The sequence below is a fragment of the Bombyx mori genome, chromosome 25, assembly GCF_030269925.1.
Source record: "Bombyx mori chromosome 25, ASM3026992v2".
Lineage (NCBI taxonomy): Eukaryota > Metazoa > Arthropoda > Insecta > Lepidoptera > Bombycidae > Bombyx > Bombyx mori.
This window is the reverse complement of record NC_085131.1, coordinates 4015036-4030616: the sequence shown is the minus strand read 5'-3', so window position 1 is coordinate 4030616 and position 15581 is coordinate 4015036. Positions and strand designations below refer to the sequence as shown.

Sequence of the window (15581 nt, the reverse complement as noted above, 5' to 3'; positions counted from 1 at the left end):
ACATGTTAAGTTTTGGTATTGGACTTATCATCACACAAAGCGACCCCGATCCATTAACGGTGCTTTTAGGTACCTTTGCGTAATTACTGGTGGTAGGACCTCTTGTGAGTCCGCGCGGGTAGGTACCACCACCCTGCCTATTTCTGCCGTGAAGCAGTAATGCGTTTCGGTTTGAACGGAGGGGGCAGCCGTTGTAACTATACTTGAGACATTAGAACTTTATCTCAAGGTGGGTGGCGCATTTACGTTGCAGATGTCTATGGGCTCCAGTAACCACTTAACACTTGGTGGGCTATAAGCTCGTCCACCCAGCTAAGCAATAAAAAAGAAACTCAAATTCGAAGATTTGGATTATAATTAAATATTTCAAAACTCCTACCTTTTTTACTGACTACCTTTTTTTTCGGTTTGACAGCTATGACGTCACAATATGGCGCAGGTCCATATACCATAGACCTATATAGTAGGGACACGACATATTGTTCTATACGTACAATTTCTTATATAAATAGCACCCACTTTGAAGGCACACACATAAACATATATCTTTCTCGTTCTTACTCAGTACTTTAACTCGCAGGAAAACAATATAACAGTATTTCAGTGCGTACATAAAATGAAACATGAATATACGTAAATGTCTCCCCTATCCGTCTAATGAGGCCGAAAATCCGCCATGTTTAGCGCGTCAAATGTCATTGTCACGTCAGTTCGGCCGTCTGTTTTGGGTTGTACATTATTTATTGACTTTGATATCGATTTAATATGATTGCTTATATAAAATTTCTAATTTTATCATGCTTAAAACATACAAAAATAATAATTAAAACATATTTTATAGGATCTCAAGAAAGTCGATGCCCCAAAACTATTATCTATATATATTTAAATTCATTATGGAGCCCTCATCCGAAACATAGATTATACACTTAATATATTTGAATCCGAAATATCGGACACCATTTTTCGGTCGGAATCTATTCATCATGACACTAATCATAAATACCTCTTTAAAATATGTCATCAAAACATATTTAGACATTCTGTTTAGATATTTCGGGAAAAAGGCTACCGACAAAATCTCTTCGGAACTATTTAAATAAAATAGTTTTATTCCGCAGTGAATAAAACACTATTGTAAATTCGTTAAATATTTATTAATTAAGTGATTTTAGAGAGAAAGTCACAAGGAATTACGTTTGTAATTTCATTAACGAATAAATGTTCTGTAGGTGTTTTTTTTTTATCAGGCGGTCCCTTGATAAGTTTAAAATTTGCGTGTGGTGCGGTAGTGCGGTGCACCTTCCTTGAGGTGCGCTGCGGTAGTGTGTTACGGACTTTAGAGTCAGCAAAACAATTAAAATAGATTGTAATAGTCTAAGAAAAACAAGTACTCAAAATACAATAACATTCAGCATGCTAGAAATGGGCTGATGGCACTGTACTATGCCATATCTTTATGTTTTGCGGCAAACGACAACTTTATAAAATCAGTGTAGCAAATTTTAAAAATCGTCATATCGTTTACTTGGAAAAGGGGACGGCCCATTTCAGGCCCAAAGCGGACAACAGATTAGAGAAAAAATACTTAGTGCATTAATTTTGTCATAAATAAATATGCATTTACTTTCTTCCAAATAAGCGCCACTACAGTTTACAATAAGTAGTTAAAAAAAAGTAACTCTATTGAAAAAACAAGAATTTTATTTTTGCGGGAAAAATATTGCCAACTTCAAAACCTTTTACGTATTAAGTAAACATTTTAAGTATATAAAAAAAAACATATAAATAAATCATTTTAAATATTATCATTAGTCAATCGATTTTAATCGATTTTAAGGACTATAGTGAGGGGTAGATCTCAGGGGTATTTAAAACTATGGGTTAGTCACCAGTATCGAATTTCGAATTTTAATCTTCCTTTAACACAAACAATTTTCAATTTTAAACAATAATTACATTTAGACGCGGGCACACGCTATTCACACTCAAAACGGAAGCGCCCGGAACATAGATTATACACTGTTGAAAAGATGGACATAGATACTAACTATGTATAGCGAGCGGGCATACGGCCGCGAGAGTGACGTACCGGTCGGTTTACTACAGGACATAAAATAACATCAAAGACATACCCATTGGACTTTAACTTGTTACTATACTTGAGACCTTAGAACTTATATCTCAAGGTGGGTGGCGCATTTACGTTGTGGATGTTTGTGGGCTCCAGTAACCACTTAACACCAGGGTGGCTGTGAGATCGTCCACTCATCTAAGCAATAAAAAAAAACTTAACTTGTATTGTTATTTAAATATGTACAACTAAAACAAAAACATAAAAAATAAAATATAATGTGTACTCGTAAAAAAAAGAGTAAGAAATAAATCCAATATCGGTTATTTAAAAAATGATCGATATATGAATTTCATGTAATTATTTTTCTTTATACTGACAACACTGATTTTAATCTGACTGACTGACACTTCGCTTACTGCTTGTGCTTGCGTTCAAAATGGATGTGTTTTGATTTTTCTTCGATTTATTTTGCTTTTATCAATAACGTTTCATACTACGGCTGAAAACCATTGTGTGAATTGTGGTTTTAACCTGACCGAGATTTAAAACCGTGTATATGCTCTCCTGTGCTATTTTTAGATCATTTACTAATTGTGTATGAAGATGAAGAAAATATAGAATAATATAGATATTTAAAGAAGTATGTGTGTTTTTTATACCCTAATAACTACAATTGGATAAAAATACATTAGGAACATCTTAAACATTAAAAAAAGAAAAGTTCTTGAGGTATTTATATAGAAAATTAACCTCAAAATGAGTTTTTTATTTTTATTATATTTTTTATAATAGTGGCGTCAATTTCAATATATTTTTTAGATATCTAATACATTTAAGAATTTGAATCAGTCCATTTTTATAGTAATATTTAATGTCCACCTTGGGCCTAGCACACTATGGAGAGTGGGCAATCCCCTTTGAAGCACGAACTCGTCTTAGATTTCACATAATATCTAATTCACATCATCTTTGCACATAACAATATACTTACTTCCTATTAAAGTATAAATTCTACAAATACATTCATACTCAACAATATTTAAAATAAAATAAGCCAAGAGCGTTTATCGATAAAACCTACTAACATTAAAATCTTCTGGGCAGCACTAAAACCGCCATGTTTTGTGGCCAAATGACGTCACAGTGGCACGAATTTTTTGTTGACGTTTCATTTCCATAGGTTTCCTACTTCAGTGCCATATACATTATTATTTGAAACGTATTATAATTTTGTGTATCTACCCCCCACCAAGCAAGAAAGTACTGATGTTTTTACGAGTCTTATGGATAACACTTGTATAGTTATTAATGTCTTACGGAATTTAAGATGTCATTTTTTTATCCTCAAAGGCAACAGGGTCCAGGCGGTGGTTCGGCCGATAATCGGTTCGTCTTCAAACGCCGGTTGTTCCGCGGCGGACGCGAGCTACCCCACGATCCAGTCGAAGTGGCCTTGCTCTATGCACAGGCGGTCCACAGTGTAGTCAAGGTAACTAAATATTATCCAACCTAATTGCGTTGACGTGTAGCTTTCGTTAACTCGAAGTATACAAGATTGTCTTGTGAAATATGTGACCTATTTTTCGTGGTTATGGGACTTGGGACTATCTCGCTATCTATCTCACACGCACACACTTTAATGACTGAAAAAGAAAGTTAACCATTTTTTTTAAATCCTGCGCTGCTTCTATTTGAGACTTGATTCATTTCACTCTTCAATCTATACTATCTATACTAATATATAAATCTACAGTGGTTTTTACGGATGTTATATTTATATCAGTATTGGACTCCCTAATAATAATGACAATAAATAATAATGTTAATTTTAAATGCCCAGCAAAGCGGTCGAGTACGGCTTGTCGTATCTAAATATCATGAAATATCACAACTAACATTTACTCTACTAAGATTAAACATGTAATATGGGTACAGCTGGACGAGTTCCCGGTGTCGGAGAAGGTGGCCCTACAGCTGGCGGGCCTACAGGCGCAGGTGTCTCTGGGCGAGCCGCCGCCGAGTCCCCCGCCCCCGCACACCCGCGCCTACTACGCTCACCCCGAGCAGTTCCTGCCGCAGCGGATCGCCAGGCCTCGTCCTGCCCATCAGTGGGTGGGTAGCAATCAATCACACGGACTTACAGAACCGTTTCTGAACATGGTGTCGACAAGCTCGCGGCCCATTTGATGTGAAAGGGTTATAACGTGAACGCTTAACACACATATCACGTTTCATCACAAGAAGGCAGAAATATGGTAACTGTCTGGACGAAAGATTCTTAAAAAGAAATAATCAAAGACATCCTTTGATTATTTTTTATCCTGTTTGTACGGTTACGGTGGAGTTATAAAATTAATGTACATATTTTATTGTCGGTCCATGATGCATGTGCAAATTTTCAAATTAATCGAACATCGTGAGTACTGTGAAAATGACATTCAAAGACTACATTACACACAGAGACACACAAAATCCATAAATAACAAGTCTCTTGACATGCGTCTAATCGATTTGATATCAACAATGATGTCTACGAAAATAACATTTAACGTAGTATCATGGATAGTGTTACGCGCTAGGATTCGGGATAAATAAGATTTCACCAAAGTACAACTTAAAACTGTATTCAACACTGAAAACACTTTACAAACACTTTAAAACACTCAACAAACACTTTAAAACACTCAATTTCGCTTGTTCCGTTTCGCTTCAGGTGATTCTTCGCTGTTTCGCTTTGAGTAGTTCCGATTAGTGACTGACTGCGTGCCATCCCTACAATACTTTTATAGCCGTTACCTCATCCCTAGAATTATCGAGAATATTCCACACATCTCTAGTAGCAGTTTCCGCTATCTGTCAATAGATAGCGTTGTACTTCTCGAGCGTACTAGGTGCTTCTAGGTCCTTCGATATTTGTTCGACTATTCGGCGATAGATGGCGTTACTCTTACCGGCGTAACAATAGTTACAAAACACGTAACACAATAATATTAAGGGGTAATGTCGATTTCAGGCGACAATACTCGCTCAGGCGCACCGGCAATACGGCGCCGGGCGGGCGGAGCTGACCGCCAAGGCGCTGTACCTGTCGTGCGTGATGCAGTACCCGCTCTACGGAGTCACACTCTTCCCCGTCACGTACAAGGGCTACTGGGCACACGGTCAGCACTCACAGCTATTTATTAATATATTATTTAACCCTTTGACTGCCATGCAGGTCACCGGTGCCCTACGCGGCGCACTGAAATAATTATGTCGATTACTGTTACTAAGGCGCCTGAGTTGCCTAACTTTGCCTTCTTTTGTTTGTTAATGTAACGTACATAACATTAGTCCTTTAGGTCTCCTAGAAATAGATGTATTCTCAGTATCTTTGGATTGTCTTTCCCAGAGTCTACTAGATATTCCTGCGCCTTAGTAATTAATGTAAACAAAAAAAACCCGGCTAAATTCATTAAAAGACATAAAATATTAAATGTTATATTTTAGGTCCAAACGTAATGCTGGGCGTGGGTTCAGAGGGCGTCGTCCTGGTGCGGCCCGCAGACAAGGTCGTACTGGCCGAGTACCCGTACGGCACCATAGCCGCTCTACTCATGGACCCCGTCGACAACGGACTGACCATCAGCCTCACGCATCATGGACAGCACGACGGCTTGAGGTCAGTTTTGTTTTTTATGCAATCTTTTTTTTGCTCTGTATCCCTCAATTGACAACGTCATGTCGTACCTATACAAAGACAAATGAACCCCTTGAGTAGGGGGGAGACAAACTGAAGGGATCTTTTACAATTTCATGTCGAGTTATGACTGAGTTATATAGTATGACATATAAATAATTACCTTTTTTATTGCTTAGATGGATGGACGAGCTTACACTCCACCTTTTTTTTTTTTTTTTTTTTATTGCCTTTGTAGGCAGACGGGCATACGGCCCACCTGATGGTGAGTGGTTACCGTCGCCCATGGACTTCAGCAATGCCAGGGGCAGAGCCAAGCCGCTGCCTACCGCTTAATACTCTCCATAAGCCTCGTTTGAAGAAGGACATGTCATAGCTCTCGGGAAACACCGTGGAGGGGAGCTCATTCCATAGCCGGATGGTACGTGGCAAAAAAGATCTCTGGAAACGCACTGTGGATGACCGCAGTGGCTCCAGGTAGTATGGATGAACTCTACTCCGGTGGCGGGCGGTGCGATGGTAAAAACGAGATGCTGGTATCATCTCGAACAATTCCTCAGAGCACTCCCCATGGAACATACGGTACAAAATACAGAGGGAACTGATGCTAAGTGGTTATCGGAGCCTATCTGCAGCGTAAATGCGCCACCAACCTTGAGATAAAAGTTCTTAAGTCTCAGTATAGTTACAACGGCTGCCCCATCCTTCAAACCGAAACGCATTACTGCTTCACCTACCACCAGTAACCTTTATTTATCTATCACCGCAGGCGCCTTAAGATATGTTACTTTCTCCACATGAGGTTTGAAAAAAAAAGTACAACGGACAGGTTTGTTCATTGCCTCTAAGTCACGTTACTATCACATTAGTATGGTAATTGGTCTTCACATTACTGGTGGTAGGACCCTTTGTGAGTCCGCACGGGTAGATACCACCGCCCCGCCTAGTTCTGCCGTGAAACAGTAATGCGTTCCGGTTTAAAGGGTGGGACAGCCGTTGTAACTATACTTGAGACCTTAGAATTTATATCTCATTTACGTTGTAGATGTCTATGGGCTCCAGTAACCACTTAAAACCAGGTGGGCTGTGAGTTCGTCCCCCCATCTAAGCAATAATAAAAATAAAAAAACATTGAATACCCATTGATATGTGCTTGTTGAATCCAGGTGTATAGTGCTGGAGACTAGTCAGAAGCACGAGGCGGCGTGGCTGATGGCGGCGTACAGCCCGGTGCTGGGCAACGGCCTGGCGGACGAGCCGCCGCGCCGCGCCGCGCCCGCCTCGGAGCGGTCCCGCCTCGCCGTGGCGCTGCGCTCCGCCCGCCGCGCGCTCGTCGACTGCGGCCTGCTGCGCCGCCCCGCCGAGCAGCACGCCGGGAACTTCCTCAGGAACACGCTCAGGAGGTAACCCCCTCACCCAGGCAATGAAGGGCATACTCATTTTAAAACCACATTCGAAGGATTCGTTTCTATAGAGAAATATATAGAATAGAATAGATAGCTTTATATATACTAGTGGTCCCCCGGTAGTCGAAATTCGACTATAATTAATTATTGAAGCTATAGACTATTATGATTCTATTTTCAAAGACTATACCTAAAATATTATACCTTTATAATCACAGATTTCGCCAAGACTACACTTTAGACAAATATTAATAAAGACAAACACTATTTAATATATTCTCAATTTGGCCACAGACTTTAAACAATCTATCAAAGTTTGACAATAAACAATATATATATATATATATATTACACTGAATTTTTGTGTATGCATTCAAAGGACAACGTCTGTCGAATCCGCTAGTAAATGTATAAAGCTGTTTTTTTGTGGCTATGAAGACCTGATATATTTCGCCTTTCAGTTGCTTGTCACTACCTATATGATTTGACGTAACTCCCGCAGATTAAGCAAGCACAGACTCGAGAAGCTGCGTCAAGACATCGACGCGGACAGCCAGAGCGAGTGCTACAAGGGCTTCCCGGTGCCGTACTGGTGCTGGTCGCGCACGCTGCCCCACAGCCTCACCAAGCTGAACGAGGCCGAGGAAGTCGCCGCCATGCAGATATTCAAGGTTTCTTTCATTATATTCAAAATCAGAGAATATCAACCAAAATCTATCTATACTGTTTACGTTCGAATATATAAATCTATAGTGGTTTTTACGGATGTTCCGTTATAACTACTGAACCATGGATCCGATTGACTTGAAACTTGGTATCCATGTAGAAAATACGTGTACTTAATGGATAGGCTAATATTTATATGAGTGTTGGACTTCCTACACCAGTTGTGGGGGCGTTAATCATGAGAATCTTTGTGGGGGTGAGAAATGATAATGTTAATTTTAAATGCGAAATCCAGCGAAGCGGACGGGGGTACAGTTAGTCTACATATATAAAAATGAATTGCTGTTCGTTAGTCTCTGCGGAACGGCTGGACTGATTTGGCTAATTTTGGTCTTGAATTACTTGTGGAAGTCCAGAGAAGGTTTAAAAGGTAGATAACTTCGATCAACAATAGTAACTAGATAAAGGGATACGTACAAAATTAAAGCAAAAACTGTCCGCGTGAATATATACTTATATAGCTACATTCGTTTACTAACAAACGGAGAAAAAAGTTTTGAAACACTTTTACGTTCAAACTAATTACAACTATGGCACCTAGTAATAAAGTCACAAATCTCCAAAACATTATCTAATACTTACGATCATTCGTCACATAAAACGAGCAAAGCAATAAATTACTCCTGTCACTTACCAATAAAAAGACATATATTAAACAACTTTTAATGTTAAATCAATCTTAAACAGCAAGAAATAAAGTAACTTTTCCCTTAATTTCTCTGAGAACTAACATCGTTTTGCTTTATTTATTTTTGCTTCTTGAAATGCCGATTTCTATTTACTACAGGAGGTAAGGGAGTCGCGCTGAACACTAAAATAATTTATTAATGAATTAAAGTAAAAGTTTTGTTGTTTACTTTTTATGTTTTGGAAATGTATGTTTGTTAGTATCTATACATTACTTATTATTTTATTAGCGTTACGTTTTTGCGTAATATATATTTTTAAGTTTTCGCGACCAGTGCACATAATAAAACAACGTTTAAACGGTTTCAAGCGCGGTATTTTTATTACAATATTTCGGCCACGTTTCAGTAGTCGTGAGCACGGAAGGCAAAGATGTCCAGTGTCAATGAGCGGAGATCTTAGCTGGCTTATAAAAGTCATCTCTTGTTTCTCTGGCGACAATCGAGATCCATTCTGCACACGTGATTGCTAGGAAAGCTAAAATAAAAATGGAAAGCTAAGTATCTAATGAGAGTCCAACAAACAGACACAAAAGCAGCATTAAGCAGTTTTAACCAACTAATTTTGAAGTACTGCTAACAAATTTCGAAAAATTATTACAACACAAATCTACTCCATGCATTTACTGTTCTGTTAAGCAAAAGTTTGTCCATGTGTTGGCCGAGCCTTGACCAACATTTGTAGCGGTGGTTAAAAATCGGTAATTTTGTTCAAAATTTAATATTATTTATAAGTTTAAAGCTTAAAATATAGTTTACACTTCATGTACTTACCGAAAGTAAGATACTCCGGCCGTTAAATTGCTTTTTCGGGCCTTATTTTTGCAACTTTTGAATACACACTGCGGTATTGTGAGACGGGTTGACATTGGCTGTGTTTGAAGTGAACTAAACAAAATAACAGCTCACATTTGAGCTGTTATTTGACGAGACGGATTTTATGCACCGACCCGAAATCTAGTTACTATTGTTGATCGAAGGTAGATAAATAAGAAAATGCTCGGAATTAAATAAAAATAACCATTTTGTTTTCCCTTTGATGTGTCCCCCGTCGGACGGATTCTTTTTGTTTGTTTTAAGTTTATTTTACACAAAAGCTTAGGTCTTTTATTTATCGATTGAAGCACTACGAAGTCTGCCGGGTCAGCTAGTATGAAAAAGAAATTACATTATATAATGATTTACAGGATATAATGAGTCACGCCGGTTTGAACACGAACGAGGGTAGTACGAACAACCTCGCTAACAATAACAGCGTCAGTAGCCAGGAGAGCGACAGCGACGACAGAGTCGCCCTAGCTCAGACCCTCCTGCAGCGCTGCCTGCAGAAGGACACGCTGCTCAACGAAATGTACATGCAGCTCATCAAACAGGTGGGTCATGAGTCACGTCAGTGGCTCTCAAACTTGGAGCCGCACTACTTTTGTGTGCCGCCAAAACTGTCGTCATAAACATTACGCTCAGCGTATTATAGATAGTAAAACATTTTTGAAGATTCTCGTTAAGTGTGCCACCACCAAAAAAAGTTTGAGAATCACTGCTTCATATGATCATCACTTTTAAAAAATATAAGTTGATGGGAAATACAATAACAACATGTAAATGTGTGATCTGACAACGGAAACCATCCAAATCTTTTTGAAAATTTCAAAAATATAATATGATTCCGCCGTGGCCTAAAGGATAAAACGCCTATGTAGTGTACTCGTATCGAGCGATGCACTATTTTTTCAATTTTAATTAAATACTTCACAAATGTCACGAATATCTTCCACGACGAAGGAATAACACCGTGTAATCGATAATTAAAATCGTTAAAATTATAATTGCTATAATATAATATACAACAGACGCATAAACCTCACGTCTCAAGGTCGATGATGATATTCATGTTATCATGTTTATGGTCTCCGCTGACATCGCTATATAGTATAAAACAAAAGTCGCTTTCTCTGTCCCTATATCTGTCCCCATGTATGCTTAAATCTTTAAAATTACGCAACGGATTTTGATGCGGTTTTTTTTAATAGATAGAGTGATTGAAGAGGAAGGTTTATATTATGTATAATAACATCCATTAAATAGTGGAGAAATCAATAATAGCGGGTCGCTAGTAACGCAATAAAATTTTAATCTTTGTATCTGTGTCCGACCGCTCCAGACGACGGAAGCGCCGGAGTCGGCGAAGCACGTGTCGGCGCGGCATTGGGCGCTGCTGTGCGCGGCGGTGGGCGCGGCGCTGCCGACCGCCAAGCCGCTGCGGAGGCTGCTGCTGGCGCACCTGCGGTACAGGGCCATCGCGCTGCACCACGGCCAGGAGGGGAAGTTCGCGCGCAGAGCTGAACAGGTACTCTTCCTCTTCGTTTTTTTTTTTATTGCTTAGGTGGGTGAACGAGCTCACAGCCCACCTGGTGTTAAGTGGATACTGGAGCCCATAGACATCTACTAACGTAAATGAGATATAAGTTCTAAGGTCTCAAATATAGTTACAACGGCTGCCCCACCCTTCAAACCGAAACGCATTACTGCTTCACGCCAGAAATAGGCAGGGCGGTGGTACCTACCCGCGCGGACTCTCAAAAGGTCCTACCACCACCTTTCTTTATCATATCCCACTAGGTGGGCAGTGGCTTGCTCTGCCCCTGGCATTGCTGAAGTCCCCTGGCATGGGCGACGGTAACCACTCACCATCAGGTGGGCCGTATGGTCGTCTGCCTACAAAGGCAATAAAAGTAAAAAGATAGGGTTGGCACAGCTAATTTTTTCTCTTCCATTCTCTTCTATCAGCTGTCAGCTCACTTTTCTCTCTCTCATATCGTCATTCACACAGGTATAAACTGATACTCTTCGTATAATTCAATATTGTTAATACCCACTTCAAATTCTTTTAACTGTCTTAGGACAGTAATGGAGCCATGAAATAATTCAAACGTTTATGTGGAATTGAGTTTACACGACTCGGTTCTGACGTCCTGTCTATGTCTGCCGTTGCGGTAGAAGACTATGCCAGCGTAACCGAGCAAGTAGGAGAGCTCACAGGGCTCTTAACCCGAGGACGTTACTTACACTACCCCTAGCAAAAGCAGTGCTTCGCAGAATGTATTATGGGATCGGAAACGCGACCCAATGAGAAGATCCGACGAGAAACTCAAGTGGGCTGTATCTGTGGGTTAATTTACTCGCTGAACCCTTCGTCGCAAGCGACAGGTTCGACGAAAACTGTAACCGGTGCTTGAGGTACCTAAAAGCACCGTTAGTGGATCGGGAGGATCCGAAATGGCGTCTTTGGGGCGACGTCGACTGTTTACCATTCGGTCCTCAAGATTGGGTATAACGACTACCCAAGAGTAAAACTTCAAACTAAAAAAATACGTTACAATTGCAACACCAGGTGGCGCTGAGTACGGCTCAAGTAGCTCGTCGCTTATCCGCCCCGTCCAAAGAAGAAATACTGTGCGCTGCTGCCCGGAGACCTCTACACGTCCGAGTGCTGTTGTTGGACGGGAAGCAGCACGGGCTCGTGTTCGGACCGGCCGCCACTGCCGATCACCTGGTCACCATGCTCAGGGAGAAGATTGGGCTCAGCGAGTCTGCTACCGGTGAGTCTTAATAGATGTGTACTCTGATAAAGAGCTGTGTAGATTTTTTATCCTTTAGTTATCTATGTAATACTATTTAAAGTATTGTAAATTATTTTTAACTAGATGATGACCGAGCTTTGCTCGTATTTTTTTTTGATAACGCCTTCTTGTTGTGTCTTTAAAGCGGTTAGTTGCCCTCAATTAAGAAAAATAGTATTATTATTCGCCAATATATGTCGGGAAGAATTGGTTATTGAAAACACGAATAAAACAACATTTTTTGAAAATAAATCGTAGCTAGATCGATTTATCGCCCCCGAAATCCCCTGTATACTAAATTTTATGAAAATCGTTGGAGCCGTTTCCGAGATTCAGATTATATATATTAATATACAAGAATTGCTCGTTTAAAGGTATAAGATTTTCAGTTATTAGAAAAGCTTAAACCAACTTAAATGCAAGGATAAAATTATCTTAACTATTTTCACTGCACCGTAGGACATGTTTACTGACTGTATTGTAACAGGGGCGAATGGTAACTAAAAAAATATGTATGGACACAATTTTCTTTTAATGTTTTTTTAAATCTCAATTATTCAATAAATACGAAAATTTCGATGTAAATATTCCAGTAATTGATTTAGTGGTATTATTTCAGGTTATGCGTTGTACGAGGTGTGCGCGAACACGACGGGTGCGGGCGAGCGCGCACTGGCGGGCGCAGAGCGGGCGGGCGACGTGCTGGCGCGCTGGGAGAAGGCCGGGGCCACCGCCGCCGCCTGCAGGTACGTGCTACCCGCGGGGGAGGGGGAGTGAAACATGGAGGAACATCTATAGACACGAATACGTCACAAGTTACTGTACAACTGATTTAAAACAGTTTTCATCACAGAACGTTTTTTTTTTCTACCTATTCATTAATAGCAGTCTAAGGGGCTATTCCAGCTGCGCACTGGCTGGGTGAGCTCACGGGGCTCAACCTGAAAGAGTTGCTAACACTGACGCTAGAAAGAGCGGTGCTTCGTAGAATCTTCCACTGAGAAGATCTGGCGAGAATATCAGCGGGTTATGACTCCGGGCAAAACATAGTTTATTTCGGTCGTAGAGCTAGTCTTGCAATCTTCAGGTTAGAGCCCCGTGAGCTCACCTACTCATTCGGTTACGCTGACATAACCCTCTAAGGTTACCAGCGTAGGTAGGTAAAAAAAAATCAAAAAACGTGTCATATTAAAGTGGTGTTTCCTGAATAGGCTGGTGTTCAAAAAGCGTCTGTTCCTCGGCGACAAGCCGCTGCAGACGTCGTGCCCTACGGAAATGGAGCTGTTGTACTATCAAGTGTTGCACGCGGTGCGACACGACCGACTGCCCATCGAGACCGATGAAGCGGTATGTTGTGTTTTATTTAAATTTAGAAGTTCACAAGTCGTCGTGGTCTAAAGAATAAGACGTCCGGTGCATTCGTGTTGAGCGATGCACCGGTGTTCGAATCCCGCAGGCGGGTACCAATTTTTCTAATGAAATACGTACTCAACAAATGTTCACGATTGACTTCCACGGTGAAGGAATAACATCGTGTAATAAAAATCAAACCCACCAAAATTATAATTTGCGTTATTACTGGTGGTAGGACCTCTTGAGAGTCCGCACGGGTAGGTACCACCACCGCGCCTATTTCTGTCGTGAAACAGTAATGCGTTTCGGTTTGAAGGGTGGGGCAGCCGTTGTAACTATACTGAGACTTTAGAACTTATATCTCAAGGTGGATGGCGCATTTACGTTGTAGATGTCTATGGACTCCAGTAACCACTTAACACCAGGTGGGCTGTGAGCTCGTCCATCCATCTAAGCAATAAATAAATAAAACATATTGAAATCACTGTATGTAAAATACATTTTGTTATGTTTGATTTTTAATTTTAATTTAACTTCAGAAACTAATTTAATTGATAATCAAAGATTTATTTTGTATTCGTGATGTGAAAATTATTTCATATTTATACATTCAAGTATGTGACACAAACAAACTTAAAGGGATCTTAAGTAAAACTGTATAGATTGATTGCGAATGATTAATATAATAATTCAAGCCGGTGATTGTCTGTTGAGCCACATAGTTAACTCAAATTTGTATGCAGTTGGCCTAGCGGCAAACGTTCCAACTTCATACAAATTTGTGTTAACTTTTACGCAATTGAGAACGTTAAAAAACTCGCCTAAGCACACACCGTGCACACACAGCTCGTGTACTACCATCAGCAAGCCGTCACGTACTTGCATAAGATCATTTTTACCATATCATTGATCAGTTAATCTAAGTTTATCAATACTAAATTTTTATTTATTTTCAAACATTTACACAAAATATTATTTTAATAACCTAAAAGTACATATTATTATCAATTATGTCTCAAAACCTTGGAGTTGTTGTATGAAAACAGAGGGGTGCCTGGACACACCGTACAGATGTGTTTGTGTAAACAGTGTATGTGGGTTGGATCAAACAAACGAATGAAACGAATCTTTCGTCTCTTTCCAACATTAGCATTACAGAAAGGATAAACTGTTTGTGATGTAAGAATGGTTGTGTTATGAGTGCAGGTGATGGTGGCGGCGCTGCACGCACAAGTGGTGGGCGGCGAGTGCTCTGGCGGCGAGGAGTGCGCGGCGGTGGCGGGCGCGGTGCTGCCGGCGCGGCTGGCGGGCGCGGCGCTGCCGGCCCCGGCGCTGCGGCGCCACCACCTGGCGCTGCGCGGGACCACGCCGCACGCCGCCATGCAGCGCGCACTCACGCTCGCCTCCTCCTGGCCGCTCACCAGGGCCACCGTCTTTGACGTCATGGTACCTACTATAATTGACATCATTTTGTATTTTGATCTGATAGAATTTCTCTTTATTCTATACTAGCTGTACCCGTCCGCATCGCTGGGCATTTAAAATTAACATTATTATTTCTCACCCCCCCAAAGATTCTCATCATTAACACCCCCGCAACTGGTGTAGGGAGTCCCAACACTCATATAAATATTAGCCTATCCATCCATTAAGTACATCTATTTTCTACATGGATACTAAGTTTCAAGTCAATCGGATGTATGGTTCAGTAGTTATAACGGAACGTCCGTAAAAAACACTGTAGATTTATATATTAGTATAGGTTGTGCTGTTATGACAAATGTTAAGTTTAAAAAATGCCCTTCTAATCAGTCGGACAAGCAGCGACTTAGCTAATATGCCGCTAGCGTCGGTAAGCTTCATGAAAATGAAAGGTGATTGATTACCACGGCTCCAAATTCTGGTGAAGCAATCACGCTAATATTTTAAATCCCATATATTTTTCTTTATAATTCTATCGAAAAAGATCAGCAAGAAGACTCCGGATGAAAAAACGATTTTAGGGCATTGTTCTTTTTGTGACGTATTCTTAAT

At 40.4% G+C, this 15581-nt stretch overlaps 1 protein-coding gene and 1 long non-coding RNA gene across 3 annotated transcripts in view; one reads left to right on the top strand and one right to left on the bottom strand.

The window, feature by feature from the left end:
- LOC101739010 (myosin-I heavy chain) overlaps positions 1-15581 on the top strand; it is a 111552-nt gene that overhangs the window by 91412 nt on the left and 4559 nt on the right. For both annotated transcript variants that reach the window (XM_012697658.4, XM_021353565.3), the window contains 12 exons: positions 3428-3566; positions 4013-4189; positions 5091-5238; positions 5567-5738; positions 6923-7159; positions 7665-7833; positions 9762-9947; positions 10736-10921; positions 11966-12173; positions 12814-12940; positions 13406-13541; positions 14754-14993. In XM_012697658.4, coding sequence (XP_012553112.2) covers positions 3428-3566; positions 4013-4189; positions 5091-5238; positions 5567-5738; positions 6923-7159; positions 7665-7833; positions 9762-9947; positions 10736-10921; positions 11966-12173; positions 12814-12940; positions 13406-13541; positions 14754-14993 — 2125 coding nt within the window. The remainder of the gene's footprint in view (positions 1-3427; positions 3567-4012; positions 4190-5090; positions 5239-5566; positions 5739-6922; positions 7160-7664; positions 7834-9761; positions 9948-10735; positions 10922-11965; positions 12174-12813; positions 12941-13405; positions 13542-14753; positions 14994-15581) is intronic.
- LOC134201388 (uncharacterized) lies at positions 8870-9710 on the bottom strand. The gene is made up of 2 exons (XR_009976657.1): positions 9349-9710; positions 8870-9052 (listed from the first exon to the last, which is right to left on the bottom strand). It is a non-coding gene; the product is annotated as an uncharacterized LOC134201388 (long non-coding RNA).